The sequence below is a fragment of the Pomacea canaliculata genome, linkage group LG1 (genome assembly GCF_003073045.1).
Source record: "Pomacea canaliculata isolate SZHN2017 linkage group LG1, ASM307304v1, whole genome shotgun sequence".
Classification (NCBI taxonomy): Eukaryota; Metazoa; Mollusca; class Gastropoda; order Architaenioglossa; family Ampullariidae; genus Pomacea; species Pomacea canaliculata.
In genome coordinates this window covers 40,643,465-40,661,140 of record NC_037590.1, presented here as the reverse complement: position 1 = coordinate 40,661,140, position 17,676 = coordinate 40,643,465, and the positions used below count along the sequence as shown (strand labels likewise).

Sequence of the window (17,676 nt, the reverse complement as noted above, 5' to 3'; positions counted from 1 at the left end):
AACAATGTGCAGAGAGGCATTGCATTTCGTAATCAAGTGCATCCTCCCCATGGGATGTCATACATCGTTGGTACCACAGAAAATTATTGATGTACTTTACTATTTTACCATCCATTGACTATTGTTTTAAAACCAGTACATCAATTTATCTAAATTTATGTAAAAATTGTTTGGTGTATCTTCAGCCATGTGAAAGAATAAACGTTAATGTGAAAAGAGCAGATAGGAGAAAAATGTGCAAGCCACTTGCATCTTGCAGTAGGTCGATGAGTGCCTAAGTGATTTGCATTTCAAAGACAAAGCCATTCACAAGATGGGTTGGGAACACTATAATCAGGCAGTGGATATAGTTTATTCAGTCTCATCACAGTGAAGTATTCACAACAGCAAGTGATACATAGTTTCAAAAGCACAACAGTAACTAGAGTGCTTAACAGCTTAGCATTGCACGCTGAATCATCAAAAGCCTCGATCATCGAAAAATTATTCAAGTAAAATTAATAATGAATTGAAAAATAATAAAAATTAAAGAGATCATTGGAACAAAGAATGATTTTGTACAACTGAAAGGTGTAATGCACCACAACGCAATTAAATCAATGTGTAACAAATGAAAGGTTTGTTTTAAAAGCTACACTAGCCTCAATCAGTGTTTTCAGATAACGCTTTTTAAAAAGTTTAAAAATCTGTTAAAGACATACTCCCAGTCACAACACACACGGAATGCTGGCAGTTATCTTTCATATTGCTGAATTTGAAAGCTTTTGTAAAATGTTTGATAATTCTGTACCTTCACTTCCTTAAGAATAGACTGGTAACAAAAGATGAAGGACTTAGCCTCATCAATAACACTTTCATATAATGCATCAAGGTGATCTGGCTTATTGATTTTATGATCCAAACTTTAACCAGCTCTAGGACACAAACTGTTACACATAAAATCTTGCATACAAGGATAGTTTTGAACTATATACACACAGAACTATAAGCTTTCATCAGTTTACTGCAGTAGAGTTGTACATGCACACTGAGTTCAGCTTTATTTGACTATACACATAGAAACAAGAATCAGGAAATGCAGCCTTTCTTATAATATGAATCCATAAGGGGGAAACAGCCTTTCTTTATAAATAGATGAGCATTCTTATCTGACAACCAAATTTTATTCACTCACTCAATAGAATGAAAAAGAAAATGGTAGAAAATATACATGAGTAACAGCAATCAAAATGGCACCTAATTAGTTAATTAGATAACCCAGCAGATCTAATGATCTTGAAAAAAATTCATAAACCCACAAATTATGCAGTTTAGCATACCTTAAGAATCACCAACAAAAAAACAAAATCAAAACTGAGTTTACTCAAAGCATGAACTACCCTTGCTGCTGCCTCCCACCCCATGTATAAATATCAAGCAATGAAATCTGAAGTAGGGTGCACATGTGACTGGATGGCAAGAAATGCTAACACAAAATGACCACATTCTAAAAGTATTTATTACTGCTCCACGGGTAACTTGGTGGAAAATAACTTAGCTGTTGATGTGTCTAGCAAATTGATAAAGTCTTGAAATGGACTCTATATGAATCAAAGCCCCTGAATCTTCAGGGTGAACAGCAGTGAGGAAAATAATCAACAAGATTCTGACAGATGAAGGCAAGTTTAGCTTTCATAAATGCTGCTGATAGTTTCATGCTACAATCCAAGCACATCATTAGAACAAATCTGATCTTCAACAAATAAAATCTACACCAGCTTAGCAGGTTGGAGTGGCACTTTTTCCAGCACTTCTTAGCACAGATTAAATTCATTAGTACCCAGAACTGAATGATATGCCAAATACCTTTATATGCCATATAAATATGAAATACCAAATTTGCGATCTTGCTCATGTGAACTTACCCACCCACCCACATGACCTACTTTTCTCCCATACAACCCTTCTCATCTCTTGTTATTGCACACACACACACATACCATCCCCCTTCAGTATGCCTATGGTCCACAAGACCAGCTGCTGCAGAAAAAGAAAACTTAATTTTTTCAAGGGCCACCCAGTTCAACTGAAATTGATTTTCAAATGTTTTATTCAGTGTATCACTAAAAAACTAGGATATTAGGTTTTATTATTGTTACAAAGGAACAAAAAAAAAAATCACAATGGTGAAAGTTTCTAAAGTAACTAAAGAATCTGGAGAAATTTTGGATTTTTGCAACAGCACAGCAGCTAATGGATGAGGCAGGTTAAAGTCCCTGAACTATGCATCCAGAAGGTAATGCAGTAAAATGTCAAATAAAACAAAATAAGGAAAACACAGCAAGAAATGTTGCTCTTTGTACCTACAACTCGATCATTTGCGCAGATCACTCAAAGTTTGTTTGCTTTCAAAACTTGAAAACTTGTACTTATTTTCTATTATTTGGAGAAACTACTTTTACACATAGAAATACTACTTTTAAGCTAAGAGTCTAACAGTTGATCACAAAAAGAAGTCTGCATAATGTGTCCTCACTGTCTGGTTCAAAAATTAAAAAAAAAACTACAGGTCTTTAATCATAAAATTTCTTAGAAATGCAACACACTCATTCGGTTTTTTATTCGCGAATGACTACTGTCATGCTGCTCTTGCTAGGAATCCGATGTCCTCCTAATCAAATTTGTTTGCAATGTTTGCTACAAGTATGCCCTAATCTGATTACCTTTTTCCATTGTGAGAGTGCAGCCCAGCAACCTGTAATACAGATGCTTTACAAGAACCCGGATTCCTAAAGAACATTTTAAAGAAACTTTGTATAGTAAATTTTGATGGAAAATTTTGCTGTAATAGAACTGATCGAACAGATCACAGCTTCAAATTTTCTTTTCCTTTCTTCTTTTTAAAGGGCAAGCATTTGACACTCATATCAGAGAGCTCATGTTCAACAGCCTTTGAAAATAAACGACAAAATTCAAAAAACAAATGAATCTGACTGAATGGGCACAGAATATGTCAATGGAAGAAATCTAGTGACTGCTAGTTCTGAGGACAGGTGACAAAAGACACAAAACTGTAATTAACTTGAAACCTACCAGATAAGCTACATCACACCAACTTGACTACTAGGACAACCAATAACTACCCTGCTTTCTAGTCTGGTCAGTTACCCTCTCTAAAGCCACTTATCATCTACTTGCCTTTTATCAAGCATCAGAACATTAACTTCACTGTAAATACGCACACCTACAATGAATGAACTAGCATCACCAGAATCTGCACAAGTGGCTAGGAGCATCAAGAATTATTGCTGATGCCAAGAGATGATCCACAGGGAGGTAAAGCTGTGATTGGCCTTACGTCAACAGGGAACTGTGAACCAATACATTCTCCTTCACTTCAAGCTCACTAGTGCATATTCTTAGGGATGGGCTGTATAAGATAACAGCAAAAAAGCTAAGAAGAGGAAGAGAGACAGAGAGAGAGAGACAGACAGGAGGGGAAAGATGAATGAAGAGTGATGTGCATCAAAAACAGATTTTGAGTGAAGATTCTGTCACTTCTATGTCATCAGTAGGTTGGAGGCTGGTAGTCTGGGGTTTCCTTTTGCTGGCTGAATGGAGGCTGCTGGTAGGGATCCCCACTGTCACTGCCAGGAAAAGATGAATAGGGAGAGGAAGCATTCTGCTCTTGATCAAATCCAGAGTTAAATGCCTCTTGTCCACCCAAACGGTAGCGACGCACAGCCAAGAATGTCAGAGCACCCTGTCAAGAAAAGAATACTACTTCTCAATTAACTGAGCTCCTTCACCGGTTTCCTCATAACACATCTACAAAATAAACAGAATGAACAAAGCATTTATCAAATTTTGATGACTATAGCATGTCTGAACCTGTCAGATGAGTATAACATCTGACTTTTGTTTCAGTACACTACACAAGATATAATTTTACTCCTAATAACAAGAGTTCTTGGGTTGCATACTATCACCAACAATCTTCCTGATGGTCATAGACTGGATTATGCACAAGACAACCCAGTGTCTAACCCAGTGTCCTGACTATCCAGTGGACCTCCTCGAGGAGTAACAAGGAATTAACTAAACATATTTCTACACACACCATCAGCATCCTAATTTACTTGTAACTTGACTTTTTGGGCGGTATTTACAATAAATGACAGTACTCTTACATGCTAGCATTATGTTAAATATATGATAATTAGCAACGCTTATTAGACAAAGTAATACACCAATCACGACGTAACATTTCATTGGCATACTACAATGTTTTTTAAATAGAAGAGGAACTTAAAATAATTCCAGAACATTCCTTTGTAATTCAAGTATACACTGAAGCCATAAGACCTTTTCTGAAGCATATCTTAACCCCATAGAGCACTGGCTCAATGACAGAAAAATGCTTGACCGAATGCATATTTTCCACCCCTGGAGATCAAACGAGACTACCAAACCACACCCCACGGGGGAAATTCTAAAGAGGCTTCCACTCAATAATGCCCAGCAGTCTCAACTCTGCAGTCCACTACCAAATACCAGGTTAAGCACCAAAACAAAAACCACCTTCTAAGGTAACTCACAGACCTGTTAGAACCAGACCCGCTGGCCACTCCAACTTTCTGGTTGTCAGGAAAACTTTCCCCACAAATCGGAACTCCAGTTCCAGGACTTGAAGCCAAGGGAGTGCAAACATCAAAACTTTTAAGAACACTCACACTTGAAATGATCCAGGATCTGCTACCCCAGCAGCACCTGGGCTCACATCTAAACAGATGGCTTTGCTGAGAACACTGTTAGTATTAGAGGCAGTAGTGTTTAAATCTGCCACCCGAATAGAGCCTCTGTCTCCATCCCATCTGGTGACCAAAGTTCAATTTACAAAGCTAAGCCCCATGCTCAGACCACCACAGTCCACCATTCACTAGGAGCAGAATTTAGTGCTTTTTACAGACTGCTTTTCAGTTGTGGGCAACTCCTATATTCTAATCCCTTCGAATTGTGTTGAGTAGCAAGTTATAAAATCAATAGAGGAGGGGAGGGGGAAATTGGTGTTTTACGCCGTGTCAGCAGCTAAGGCTATATTACGGCAAGCAGCCAGCCCTGGAAACAGATGCCACGTGCAGCTGTTTCCAATAGAGAGCGGAGTATTACATTTAGCACAACATCAATCTAGACATAAACATTTGGGAAGGAAAAACATTTACTCCAGTGAAAAGTAGTAAAGGATAGCAAACATTTCAATTTTGTTGTGAGGTCAGTGTTCATTTTCAGCTGGTGGACATTCAGGCTTTCACAGTTTACTGCTCATTGTTTGGTGGTGCAGACCTGCTTGGAACTGAGAACAAGGCCAGATGCTAGGAGATGTGTATTATCTCCATACATGATACTGCAGGTCCAAATGGCAGATGGTGGAACCAAAATTTGGAAGTATACGGTGAACAAAAGGCTTGAAATACTCATACTTCAAAATCGCTGCCACAGATTTAGTGCCCGTAACTACCACAAAATAAGTGCAGTCCATAGGAAAAATATATCTGAGTGTATTAAGTGCAGCTGACAGCATTGACAGTAATGTGATCCATGTTGCAAGCAGACAGTAAGATCACCATTCATAAAACCATCTCTGCTGAATAATTTTCACAAAAGGCACAGTAGACCATAGCTGGTGAAATGTTTAGGAGTTGGAGTAGTATAACTTTTTGATTAAATAAGGTTGAAAAAAATGCACAATTCCCTCCACTTCTTCATATTAATTTGATGAAGCCTTTAGAACTTACCCAGGTGAAAATGGAGAAAAAGGAGAATGCAATGGCTGCCTGAATGTTGTTTCTGTCATTTGTCGTTATATGAAGTTCTGGTGACGGAACAGTCTTTCTCCACTGATCAGTCATGTAGCAAAATCCAACAAACCACAAGAATGTCCACAAGGCTGAAATAAAGAAAGTTTGCAAAGTTCTCTTCTGAGACCAAACACAGACAGTACATATGTCTTAACTTTATATGCATAGGAGAAATAAGCATGTTAAATATTGTTACTGACAAAAAAATACTGAGACAGTAGCCCAAAGCATCCCTCTAACATAGTGTGCAGTCTGCACCCACAGTATGACACCTGACATTTTCACACCTTCTCTTGGCCAACCTTTAGCTATCACGGCTCATCAAACGGATAAAGTTCTGTGCCACACCCTCTGACCAACAATAGTTAATTTGCATAAAGGTCCAAGACTTTTTCTTGAATAGTCACAACTAATTACAAATACATATAAATTTCATGGAGCATACGCTTATAGTGCCTTTTATTGCAACTCACCTGATGAACCAAGGTCAGCCAGCACAGCATATTTCCTATGCTGGACATTGCTCAAATTGTCAAACAAGGCGTCCACCATAAGAAAAGCAAGACAGAGCAGAAATGCAAGAACACCAATTCCTGTTCCATAACCACAGGCATTGGTATCATCATTCATCAGACAGTTGCCGGCATACCAGGCTCCTGATGATATGCAGCCGAACACCACAATGGCAAACAACTGCAAATTAAATAAACAGGGCTCTACAGACCAAACACAACAGAGCAACTTGTAGATTGCTCTTCTTACTTAAGCATAAACAAATCCTCTACTTCCTTGACTTTCCACAAGAAATATATTTCCACCTTCTACTGAAACAGCACACGGTCAAATTTGGTTTATGTGTCTTTACGCTGTAAAAACAGAAACGTTACAGATCCAAGATTACTTCTGGGATGTAACTTGTCTCATTAATGATTATGAGTTTTGAAAGGTTCACATCACCTGTGAGTAACTTCCCTTAGTTGGGGTAAACAAAGATGCAAGTTTCATGAGAATCAAAAACTATAACGCCAAGTCACTTTTGTGCTTGTGTTCAAAAATCTGAATGCACCCTATATAAAAATAAAGTAGTAAATTATTCACATTTTTTAATTATTAAAAGTCTCTTTGTGCTAGCTCTGTTAGTTGATGAAGTGCAAAACCATGTTAGCTATGTTTCCAGCAGGTGATGGATGAGCTGCCTGTACCAAAAATCACCTGATCAATTCTTTAACAAGACTTTTGCACCATAAACCTTCATACTCATATTAGTTTAACTCTGTGGTATATATGATATAAGTATCTTATATGATATTATCCATCTTGTTATGTGGAATAATGTGCAGTGACTGATTTTATAATATTGGCTAGATTCCTAAAATCAGATAAATTGAATGTAAGGTGTAGGTTGAGGTCTCTCTATGTGGGTTTTCTTGTTTTGCTACACTACAAATATTGATAATCAACACAAACTTAAATATAGCATTATTTATAGTTTATCACAGTTTAGATTGTCATATATAAGAACAAAAATCAATCTGTAGATATCGTCACTTAACCTGAACCCTTACTTTTAACCTACTGTAATTAAAACCAACCCATGGATTTAAGAAGTTTAAAGCCATATTAGTGGATGAATTTAGAACATTCTAATCTTAAAAATAACAAATAAATAAATCAATGTATAACTCTATCAAAAGTTTAAAGAATATTATGATTCTAGGCACAAGTACACATTTTTTCTAGGAAAAAAAGCTGAAGATTATAATAGTACTGCTAAATCTCAAAGAAAATTTGTTTCATTACCTTATCAAAACCAAAAATAATAAATCAAAACTGCAGGACTCATACAGATGGGAACTCCTGACTTCTTTCCAAACACCTAACATTTTCTACACAGTTACTTTCACCAATGGAATGTAAAAACAGAACATAATGATATTTATAAGAGATCTGTAGCATCATGAGTTGCTGCTTTTTTTGTCAAATAAATGGCAACTGAAACAAAATTTTATAAACATCTAAATCTGTAAATATCTTGATATCTATGTATTTATCAGAGTGTTCGTACATATTCACACAAGTGAGAGTCAATTATAATAAGCGTTAAAAAAAAAACCCAAACCAAGCTATAAAAATCTTTACAGAAGTAACAATAAAATTAAAATCAGCCTGATGGTTTGCAGATAATGAAACAGTGCACTGCAAAACTGTCAAAATCCACGACTTTTTTAAACTTCCAAAACTCTCCTTGAGCCCTGTGTTAGTTATCTTTTTGCCTTGCTTCATAACCAAAAGTCATAAAACAATTGATTTATTATGCTTAAAATAATCCTGTTTTGAGAAGCCCCCTTCAGTTGGCCAATATGGTTCCGACATCCTTTGCCTTGCTTTCTACTGTGTCGATCAATTAACCATAAAAAAAAAAAGTCAGACTATGTAGATTATTCCACAGAATATGAACAGTGAATCTTTTAACTGCTGCTATGGAAACTAATCCATCTTTATTGTAAGAGTGTATTGACGGTAGACACTAAACAGTATTTTCCCATCTTCAATTAGCTCTTACAACAAGACACAAAAATATCAAAACAACAGGAAATTTGTACTGTGAAGGATAATCTCTAAAATTGGGCAATCAGTTCATACTTGATGTTGAGGAAATTGTGAGCAATCTGCTGAATACATGTAGCTAAATAAAATGGTGACAAAACATACACAAATTATCTGATAAGTTTAACAAAACTCACAGTTTTTAGCTACACTGCAAATATAATTGTATAAAAATACTAAGTCAAAACAATTATTTACCAATTATTTAAGGTACATCAAATCCTGCACATAAGCTCTCCTTCTACTGCATGTGATAAACTTTACACGCTGATTAAAATATCTACTCTAATTACCATTGGATGACAGACACAAGCCATAGTGGTTTATCTACAGAAAATATCATGTAGAGGAGCTAATGAAATAATCAAAAATGATGTTCTAAAGTGAACTCTCCCACCAAACAACTTACAATGAACACAGCAATAATAATAATACAACAATTTCCTTGTAACGAATTGTAATGTGAGTTCGATCAATGAATTTGGATCAGGGTCTTGTAAATGTCATGTGACGTTTGTACAATGACGCGGTTTCTATTGTGACACCTAACATACACTAACAACAGTTTTAAAAGCTTAAATCAGATTAATGGACTAACTGCTGTCATACATCGCTCGGGAGCAACATGTTAATAAAGGAAGTAAAGCGACATTGACCTAGCATTGATTATGAATAAGTAAATTGTTGCAAGCCTAACGCAAAACACGGCAGAGCAGTGAAATGCCACTAATGGAGTAAGTACTAAGTGTAACTCAAGCCTAGCAAAACGAAGTGAAATGACTGGAGTTAACTTACCAGACTAGCTAATCTAAGTATCACTTGTGGTTTTTTAATGTACGTTAACGGGTCAAAAGGCGCGCCAGCCTTGCCAGCACCATAAGCGCCACCGGACCCAACTTCTGTCGACATGATGCAGAAACAGTCATTGACTATGCGAATATGACTGTGACGTCACACACGACTCGCACTGAATTTACGAAATGTAATAAAAAGAAAAAAGAATATTAAGAACAATAAAAGAGCCTGAAATATACCATAGTATTTAAAATGTGATCGTACAGAAGTCAGTTTGAAATTTTTTAAGCTTCAATGCTAAATTTAGAATAGACCCAGTGAAGTTATTGCACCATTAACCGGAAACACCGACTACTATAAAATGGCCGAGGTCTTTGGTTGACGTGATTACCTCGAGCGGTGTTATATGATAGTGAATTTTCACTGTGCTGTTAATACTGTTTGTACATGAATAGCAACTTTTCTTTGAAAATGTCGCGCCGGGAAAGAACAGAAAGTGTAGGAGACTCAATGTGTTCCGTCTGCCACGACAGGATGGACATTTATGCCATCGGAGTTTGCGACCATCCAATCTGTTACAGGTGTTCAACACGCATGCGAGTTCTTTGCGGTCAGATGTATTGCCCCATTTGTCGAGGCGATTTACCACAAGTAATAACTAATTTAAATATTTCATTTCTAAGTTGTGGCAGCAGTCGTTTTTAAAAAAAGTATTTTACAGTTCAGAATGGAAAACTGATTGGGAGGGAAAAGAGTTTACTATATGCATGTTAGTCAAATAGTCACATGATAAGCTAATGAAATCGTGATCATTTTATGCAGTTTTACTTTATTTTTAATTGTGGCAGTTCAACAGTTCTAAGTAGGGATAAAAAGATTGTCGTGTGCAGCTGTTGAACCGTTGTCCTCATTTCTTTATCTTTTGTCGTCACTCTATAGAGAAGGTCGTTCTTGTAGACAAGACATGTCACTTAGAAATGCTCTCTTGGAAGCACCCAAAATTGCTTTACAATCTGTTCTCTGGAATGCATGCTCATAGTCATTCTTGAGCATAATTTTCCTGGTAAAGCCATATCTAAAAGCAAATTAATTTCCTTTCAAATCTAGTAATATTGCTAACATGAAGGATGAGTTGCATTATCTGGTCAGTAAATCTTGATGCCAGTCAATGTCAGGCTTTGGAAATAGAAAATAAGTGAAATTAATAAAAAAAAAAAAAAAAAGAAAAGACTGAAGAAATAGACAACATGGATTTATAGGTATGAGAAGAATTTAGATTTAATATAATGCTAGCAGTAGCATAGCAAAATGCTGAGGAAACACTTGTATAAAAATGCACGTAAATGTGTCTTAGTTGATTTTCAGTTTATTATTTGGCAAACAGAAAATACAACTGTAAAGAAAGAAAAGTAAGAATGATTAAAGTGAAACAGTGCATTAGAAATATATGATTGGTAACCCTAACTTAGGCATTTCTTTTGTACATCAGGTGTTGTGGTGAGATTGCTGCATTATTTGATGTGATAACAAACCTTTGTTTCATTGGCATAATGTATTTTTTAAAAATATTTTTCAGGTTGTGTTTCTTACAGAGAAGAAAAAATATGAAAGTGTTGATCGAAGGCAGTGTATACCAAATCGCCAGTTCAAGATTCTCTTTGAGAATGAAGATGTTGAGGAGGCTTATGATATTTTGTTGGAGAACTGTTGTCGTGTATGTGATAAAAGTCCTCTCTTTGACACCTTTCACCAACTAGAGACCCATATGAAGCGATCACATAGTGTGTTTGCATGTGATCTCTGTGTGAGTCATTTGAAGGTATGTCTAGACTCATCTCCTTTTAACTTTATGGGAGATGAAGTAGGTTTTTATTTTGAAAGAAACAGCTTAATGGATTTTTAGATTTTCTTCCTATATATAGATAAGTATATTTAGATTACATTATCTTGATAGCTTTATTATCCGTCAGTTTTACGTATTCTTAAAATATCTTTCGTTTGTTTGGTTTTTTTTTTTATTATTATTATATAGGGGGGAGCTATGAGGAATATATTTTTGAGTACTAATGGTTGATGCTTATTTCACAGATTTTTCCATTTGAACGCAAGTTTTATAGCCGTAAAGACCTAGCAACGCATCGGCGGTCAGGAGATGCTGACAACACTTCCTATCGGGGTCATCCTCTTTGTCGTTTCTGTGATGACCGTTACATGGACAGCGATGAATTGCTTCGTCATTTGAGAAAGGATCATTTCTATTGTCAGTTCTGTGATGCTTTGAACAGCAATGAGTATTACAAGTATGATATTTAATACTTTTTAGTCAGGTTTCTTTCTGTGTGCTTGGTATTCATTTACTGTTTCAGACTGTCTTTTCACTTATTTCACTGTATTTTCCTGGTCATCATACTGCACTTGCAGCTTCCATTTTATGACCTATCATTTGAAATTAGCATTAATATGGATCTGCATGATCTTTTAGCTACGCTGAATTGATTGCTAAGTTTTCAGGAGGCTTGCTTTATTTTTTTCTTCCACATTCTTATAATTTTATATAGCATAAACAGTTGTTCTCTTATGCTGCTTTATTTTTAGTGACTATGAAGATCTGAAAGCCCACTTCCGTGCCAAGCACTTTTTGTGTGAAGAGGGTGTGTGCGCCAGCCCAGATGCTCGTTTCACTCATGCTTTCAATAGTGAGATTGATTTAAAAGCACATAAGACATCAGACCACATGGGGAAAAGGTCTAAGGCCGAAGCCAAAGAACTGCGCACCATTGACCTTCATTTCCAGGTTGCGCCACGAAGGCGAGGACGTGATAACAGTAAGGTCTCTTTTTCCAACGTGTCTTGATGTAGAATACTTAAACTATTTTTTGTTTTCCCATAATTTCCGAGGCAGATGAGAGGTGTCAGAGAAAAGAAGAAGGCTTACTTTTGCCAAGTTTTGTTCTAAAGCATGACGATTATGTATGGTCTGCTATATTAGCATGTTTGAAATAAATGTCTAGATAATGTCTCACACATGGGATTGCAGTGCTCTTGGTTTGATGCCATGATTGTGTATGATTTGTTTGAAATCATCAACAGAAAATAGTTTAAGGATTTATGTTCTGTAAAAACATGCTATCTGTTTCTATTCTCTTGCAACAGAAGTCACCAGAATTACCACACTTAAAGCAAGATATATAACCATGTACCTTTACATTTTAGGTATGATTACCTCAGAGGACTTTGAAGAAGTCAGTGCGTCAAGTGGAAGGACTCAGAGGCATGGTGCTGGTTACAAAAGGTAAGATATACAAGAGAAAAGATTTTGCAGAAATCTTTTTCTTTATACCTATGTGTGAACAGGGAGGCAGCAAGCCGTACAGTCCCATCAAACAAGTTTAAACCACAGAAGAAGTAATCATCAGTGTGTAAAAGTAAGGGCCTTGGACACTGATCCCAAGCCTGTGCCTGCATTGCCATATCTACAGTGTATGGACTTTAATTTCTTTTGTATATGGCAGATGTAATAACTTAATTCCAATAGTTTTGAAGACATATTTTTTAAATGGGAGGGAATGATGTTGATAACTTACATGTAAGGCAATAATTTCAAAACAATTTTGCACTTAGTTGGATTTTCAGAAGTACTTCTCGGTGCATGAGCTTCGCTTTTGTAGAAACTTTTTTTTTTTTAATTTGTTTACCACAGGGCTGAAATGCATCATGATGTTCGGGAAAGACCAGATAACAAGCAAGCATCAAAAGAAAGCAGTCTTGGTAATAACAGTGTTCAAACACCACGCATGCCCATTTTAGAAGAGGATTTTCCATCCCTTTCAAACACACCACCAGTTCCTGTGTACCAGCCCCCAATTAAAGAACGAGCAGATCCCCAAGAGGATTTCCCATCTCTTTTGGCACAAAAGCATTCACCACCAGTTGGAGCACTTGCTTCTGTGCCTACTCATCCAGTGCAGAAGAAACCCACTCCACGTGTTGCTTCCAATGCAGCTGTTAATTTTTCCCATGTAGCTGCCACTGTCACAGGGTCTGCAGAGCCTACACAGCCCAGTAGGTTAAGAGAAGCACGACCTGTTGCAAACAAACAGGCATCTTTTACAAAAAATGGGTCAGGTCAAAAATGGTCTGCACCTTTGTTTTCTTCAGGAGAGGAATTTCCGACACTTGGAGTTGAGAGGAAAGAAAAATCAGTGATAAATGGACCTCATTTTGTCAACTTAGGTGCCTGGTCCAAAACTCAAAAAGATGGAAATGAAAAAAATGCTTCAAAGAAGGCAGCATCTACAAGGGCATCGTTCAAGCAACCAAGTGAAAACTCTGGCTTTAGAGCCCTATCTGCCTCCTTTAGCAAAGGTTTAGGTGATGACCGCGAGTTTCCCTTACTAGGAGGTGTACCTACACTTAAGACTGTCACTGCTGTGTGGGGAGAAGACAAGTTACAAATGGATGATAAAAAGAAACCTAATATGTCCTTAAGCTCGACTTTGCCATTGCCCAAAAAACAAATAAATGGTACAAAAGACTGTGGTAGTCCTGATTCAAAGTCAAAGAAAAAAAAGAAAAAGCAGAAAGCCAAAGGTGATACAGGTGAAAGTGTAGTTGAAAATGGTGTTAAAGCAGATGCTTTCACGGTAAAAGCAGATACTCTCACAGTAGATGTACAAGTCGCGGTTTCAGATCAGGTTTTAGAAGAGACGTTGCATAGCACCATAGAATGTGAAAGCAGTCCTCAGCAGAAGTTAGTAGTAAATGTGAAGCAAAATAATAATATTTCTAATTCAGTCCCTTGGCAACCCGAAGAAAGTAATTTCACATCAGCAGAAGCACCGATGGTCCCCATAGCTGTTGAGAACTTGAATGTTTTGGAAGATAAAGAAAACCAAGAGATATTTTCTAGTCCAGAAATTTTTGTAGATGATGACTTTCCATCTTTACAGTCCATTTCCAAGAAAACGGACCCTCCGCCAGGGTTTATAAAAACGCAGAAAGTTACAAAGCCTCCCCCAGGTCTCAAAAAACCACTTTCACAGGCTCGTGCTCCTCCAGGTCTGGCGTCATCATTAGGTAGTAGTTCTGCTTGTATTCCAATGTCTGTTAAGCTTAATATGCATCTGTTTGTGCCTCCAGTTGACATTGCTGAACGTAACAGTGAGCTTGTCATGCAGATTCGTCAGATGTTGAAGGCCACAGATCTTGACAAGTTTCGTAAATTGTCAGGGGATTTCAGGTCAGGTCAAATTAGTGCTATGGAATACCTTCAGCAGTGTCAAGACTTGCTTGGAAAAGAAAACTTCTGTAGTGTTCTTCCAGAGTTAGTGGCTCTTTTACCAGACATTCTGAAGCAACAAGAACTGTTGCTTGCATGCAAGCACCCATCAGGGGCACTAGGACTCCATCCACATTTACTTTCATGCCCTGTCTGTTACCAATTGCTCGCAGTTAAAGATTTTACTCCGCATATGGTGTCTCACCCCAGCTTTGCAGCTAGTGATCACCCATCTGCCAGTGTCCCTCAGTCTGCTCCATCAAAGTTAACATTAGCTACATAAACATTAGAGTTGCAGAATTGTACAACTGGATGTTTGGGGAGACTTTTTCAAAGGTATACTTTGTGAAGATGTTCTTACAAAAAATAGGGAAAACTTGCAGCACATCATGTATTCTACTCTATCAAGCATTTTATATGTGAATGTATAGTAAAACTGAATATAGCATTAACTAGTACCTTAAGAGAAGAATTCTGAACTGCGTGTTTGCTCCATCCACATTAATAGTGAAAAGGTTCTGTAAGGTAAGCTAGAGAAGCTCTAGTAAGCATGCATTTTCAATGAAAAAAGTACTGAGTATGCATTGTCTAAATGGCTTAGTGGTTTATGAAGTTGCTGTAGATATGAAAGCTTTGTGTGCTGTATCATACATTTTATATGGGTGTTCATTCTCATGTGGCATGTTTTCAGTTATAAGAAAAAACGTTTTAGGTTTTGTTTCCTATGTACTTAAGCTATTTTCCAAGTTTGTCTATAATAGACTGACATAGCCTTTTAAATACCACCTAGTAACCTGCTTGGGTTTTTTCTCGTATATTAGTAGATTTGGCATAATTTTAGCATTTGTTACCTAGTCTTTATAAGTCCTACAATTATTGCATGCACAATTTTTCATTGTGAAAATGAAATAGGTTTTATCACAAAAAGTAATATATTTGTTTTTGACAGTCTATGCATTACAAAAGATATTTTATTTCCCATCTTTTCCTGCTGTCAGTGTTTGTGTGGTCAAGTAATTCAGTCTTTCATGCTCACAAATGGGTGGCGTGCAGTTCATAAAATAGGAACATAATTTGTACAAGAATGTGAAAAATATGCAATAAAAGGGTTTTTTTGGTAGTAAGGTTTCCGTGTTTTGTGTAAACCTTAATTTCTTTTTGTTAGAGATGTCAATACATGTACACACTATAGGACTGCTGAAACAGATTTTCATTAGTTTTTATGATTGCCAAGAACTCTTTCATCTGTCCTTGAATTTAGAAGTGCAAGTAAAACCGTCTGAAGTATCTTCCTGCAAGACTACTGGCTTTATCAAAATTTAATGCAAAGACCAGAGGCCCTGTCCAGTCATGCTAGCTGGATGCTTATAAACTAGATTACTGTTTGTGCTAACAACTGTGCCCCTGGTCTAGGTCTGTTAATATACCATATAGCAGCAATCTGTGAGCTCTGATCAGTTTGTTTTAATAGTAAAAGTTCACCTAGTCAATCTTATTATTAATAAAAGTGCACCATGGATGGTCTGGATATACTCCTAACCTTTGATATATGAAAGATAGTAACAGCAGCAAGGCATAATGATTCAAATGAGAGGCAATGCTATGCCTAAAACAAAATCTACTTCAGTTCTTGATCAGCAGCTGGCACAAATCTAGACCTAAAAAAATTAGTAAAAGTATTTTATTAAAATTGAAACTCAAGCCACATCTAGACCCTAGTTCCAGATTCTTGATGTGGCCATCAAAAATGTTTACAAAGTTACATGTATCTCACTTTTTAAAAAAGTTTGCTTCACTTTAATGACAATAATTTTTTAATTGTATTTTTCAACTCATTTTTGGGAATTATATTCTTGATATAGAGTTAACAGTGCAACTTTATCAATGTTTATGTAGTACCTGGCTTTAGTTTTCTGAGCATTTGCAGTTTCCCTTTGGAGATATTTTTCAATATATAGGTAAAGATGGGGGATTGTATGGGTGTACGACTTCTAATATGACACCAGAAAACATTCCTATATTTTTGCATGAGGTTGTGGATATCAAATAAAGTCTTTTTACTGACTGCATTCTGGAGAATTTATAATATTTTACGGAGCAATTAAATTATCTAAGAATACTACTGAGCAGGAAAATATGAAGCAGTCTTGAAAAACAACCTAACTCTTAAATTTCAGACTTCATATTGTTAAAATCACAAACTTATATCCCTTTATATGTTGGTGGTTAAAATGAGTTGAATTGAAATTTTAATTAAATTTATAATTGGTTTAGATACAAGACTAGTGTACATTATTTTAGAGTACCGTCTTTTGCAAGCATGGTTTCTATGGATGTGACCACATTATCCTCCAAAAGCACCTTAAGACTGAAAAGGAAAAAAAAAGAACAAAGCAATGTCATCTTCAGAGAAGAACATTCTTTGCAGTCCGTATCATCTGGTGTGGAAGGACTTGTTCAATTTCATCAGTTGACTGTAGTGTTCTTTTCTTATTAAGTAGTAGTAGAGACTGGTTTCAATTACCAAAGCCTCATGGCCTTTTTGTGTCCCCTAATTATACTTCATCAATGTATTTTAGGTCTCAGCCTTACTTTATTTTTCATCAAAACTTTAAAACAAATGCATGAATTTTTTAGTGTCTCCTACAGAGTTCATAAAACTATTTAAATTTGGTGCAAATTTTATGTTACTTGGAAGTGAGTTCCAATTCGTTTCAACTCTTTGTGAAAAATAAAATTTGCATTTCTTAGTATTACAACTTTAAAGAAATACTTTTCCTTCAAAATTTCTGTGGATGTTAGTTTGTGGTGAGAAGAATATCTTTATATCAATGTCAATATGTTGTTGATTATTCCTTGTTACTCCTTAAATAGGACCCAGTGTCAATATAAGCATGAAATATTTTGAACAGTTGAATAATAAAGTGCCTCCAGATACTCCATCCCTTCAGAGAGAATGGTAACCTTACAAACTGATGGCGAGAAATGTCATGCTGCTGCTGGAGGAGTGCATGGGTATTATCATATATTACTCTGGCACTGTCCCACACGCACACACAACTTTGTACTGTGATGATAGTAACTGTATGCTGAATTAGCAAGTAAAGATGCCAGCAGAAATACTCCCCTGAAACTGGATAACATGCAGTTAGCATTTAA

General features: G+C 36.4%; 2 protein-coding genes across 2 annotated transcripts; one reads left to right on the top strand and one right to left on the bottom strand.

Moving 5' to 3' along the window:
* Nucleotides 1-333: 333 nt before the first annotated feature.
* LOC112560337 (synaptogyrin-2-like) lies at nucleotides 334-9,399 on the bottom strand. The gene is made up of 4 exons (XM_025232139.1): nucleotides 9,240-9,399; nucleotides 6,311-6,530; nucleotides 5,775-5,926; nucleotides 334-3,742 (listed from the first exon to the last, which is right to left on the bottom strand). Exons 1-4 carry the CDS (start codon nucleotides 9,351-9,353, stop codon nucleotides 3,548-3,550), a joined length of 681 nt encoding a protein of 226 aa, XP_025087924.1. The 5' UTR covers nucleotides 9,354-9,399; the 3' UTR covers nucleotides 334-3,547.
* Nucleotides 9,400-9,571: 172 nt separating this feature from the next.
* On the top strand, nucleotides 9,572-15,637 carry LOC112560329 (E3 ubiquitin-protein ligase ZNF598-like). The gene is made up of 6 exons (XM_025232125.1): nucleotides 9,572-9,890; nucleotides 10,816-11,058; nucleotides 11,328-11,539; nucleotides 11,835-12,064; nucleotides 12,453-12,531; nucleotides 12,940-15,637. The coding sequence occupies exons 1-6, from the start codon at nucleotides 9,687-9,689 to the stop codon at nucleotides 14,798-14,800; spliced, it is 2,829 nt and encodes a 942-aa protein (XP_025087910.1). The 5' UTR covers nucleotides 9,572-9,686; the 3' UTR covers nucleotides 14,801-15,637.
* Nucleotides 15,638-17,676: the final 2,039 nt, after the last annotated feature.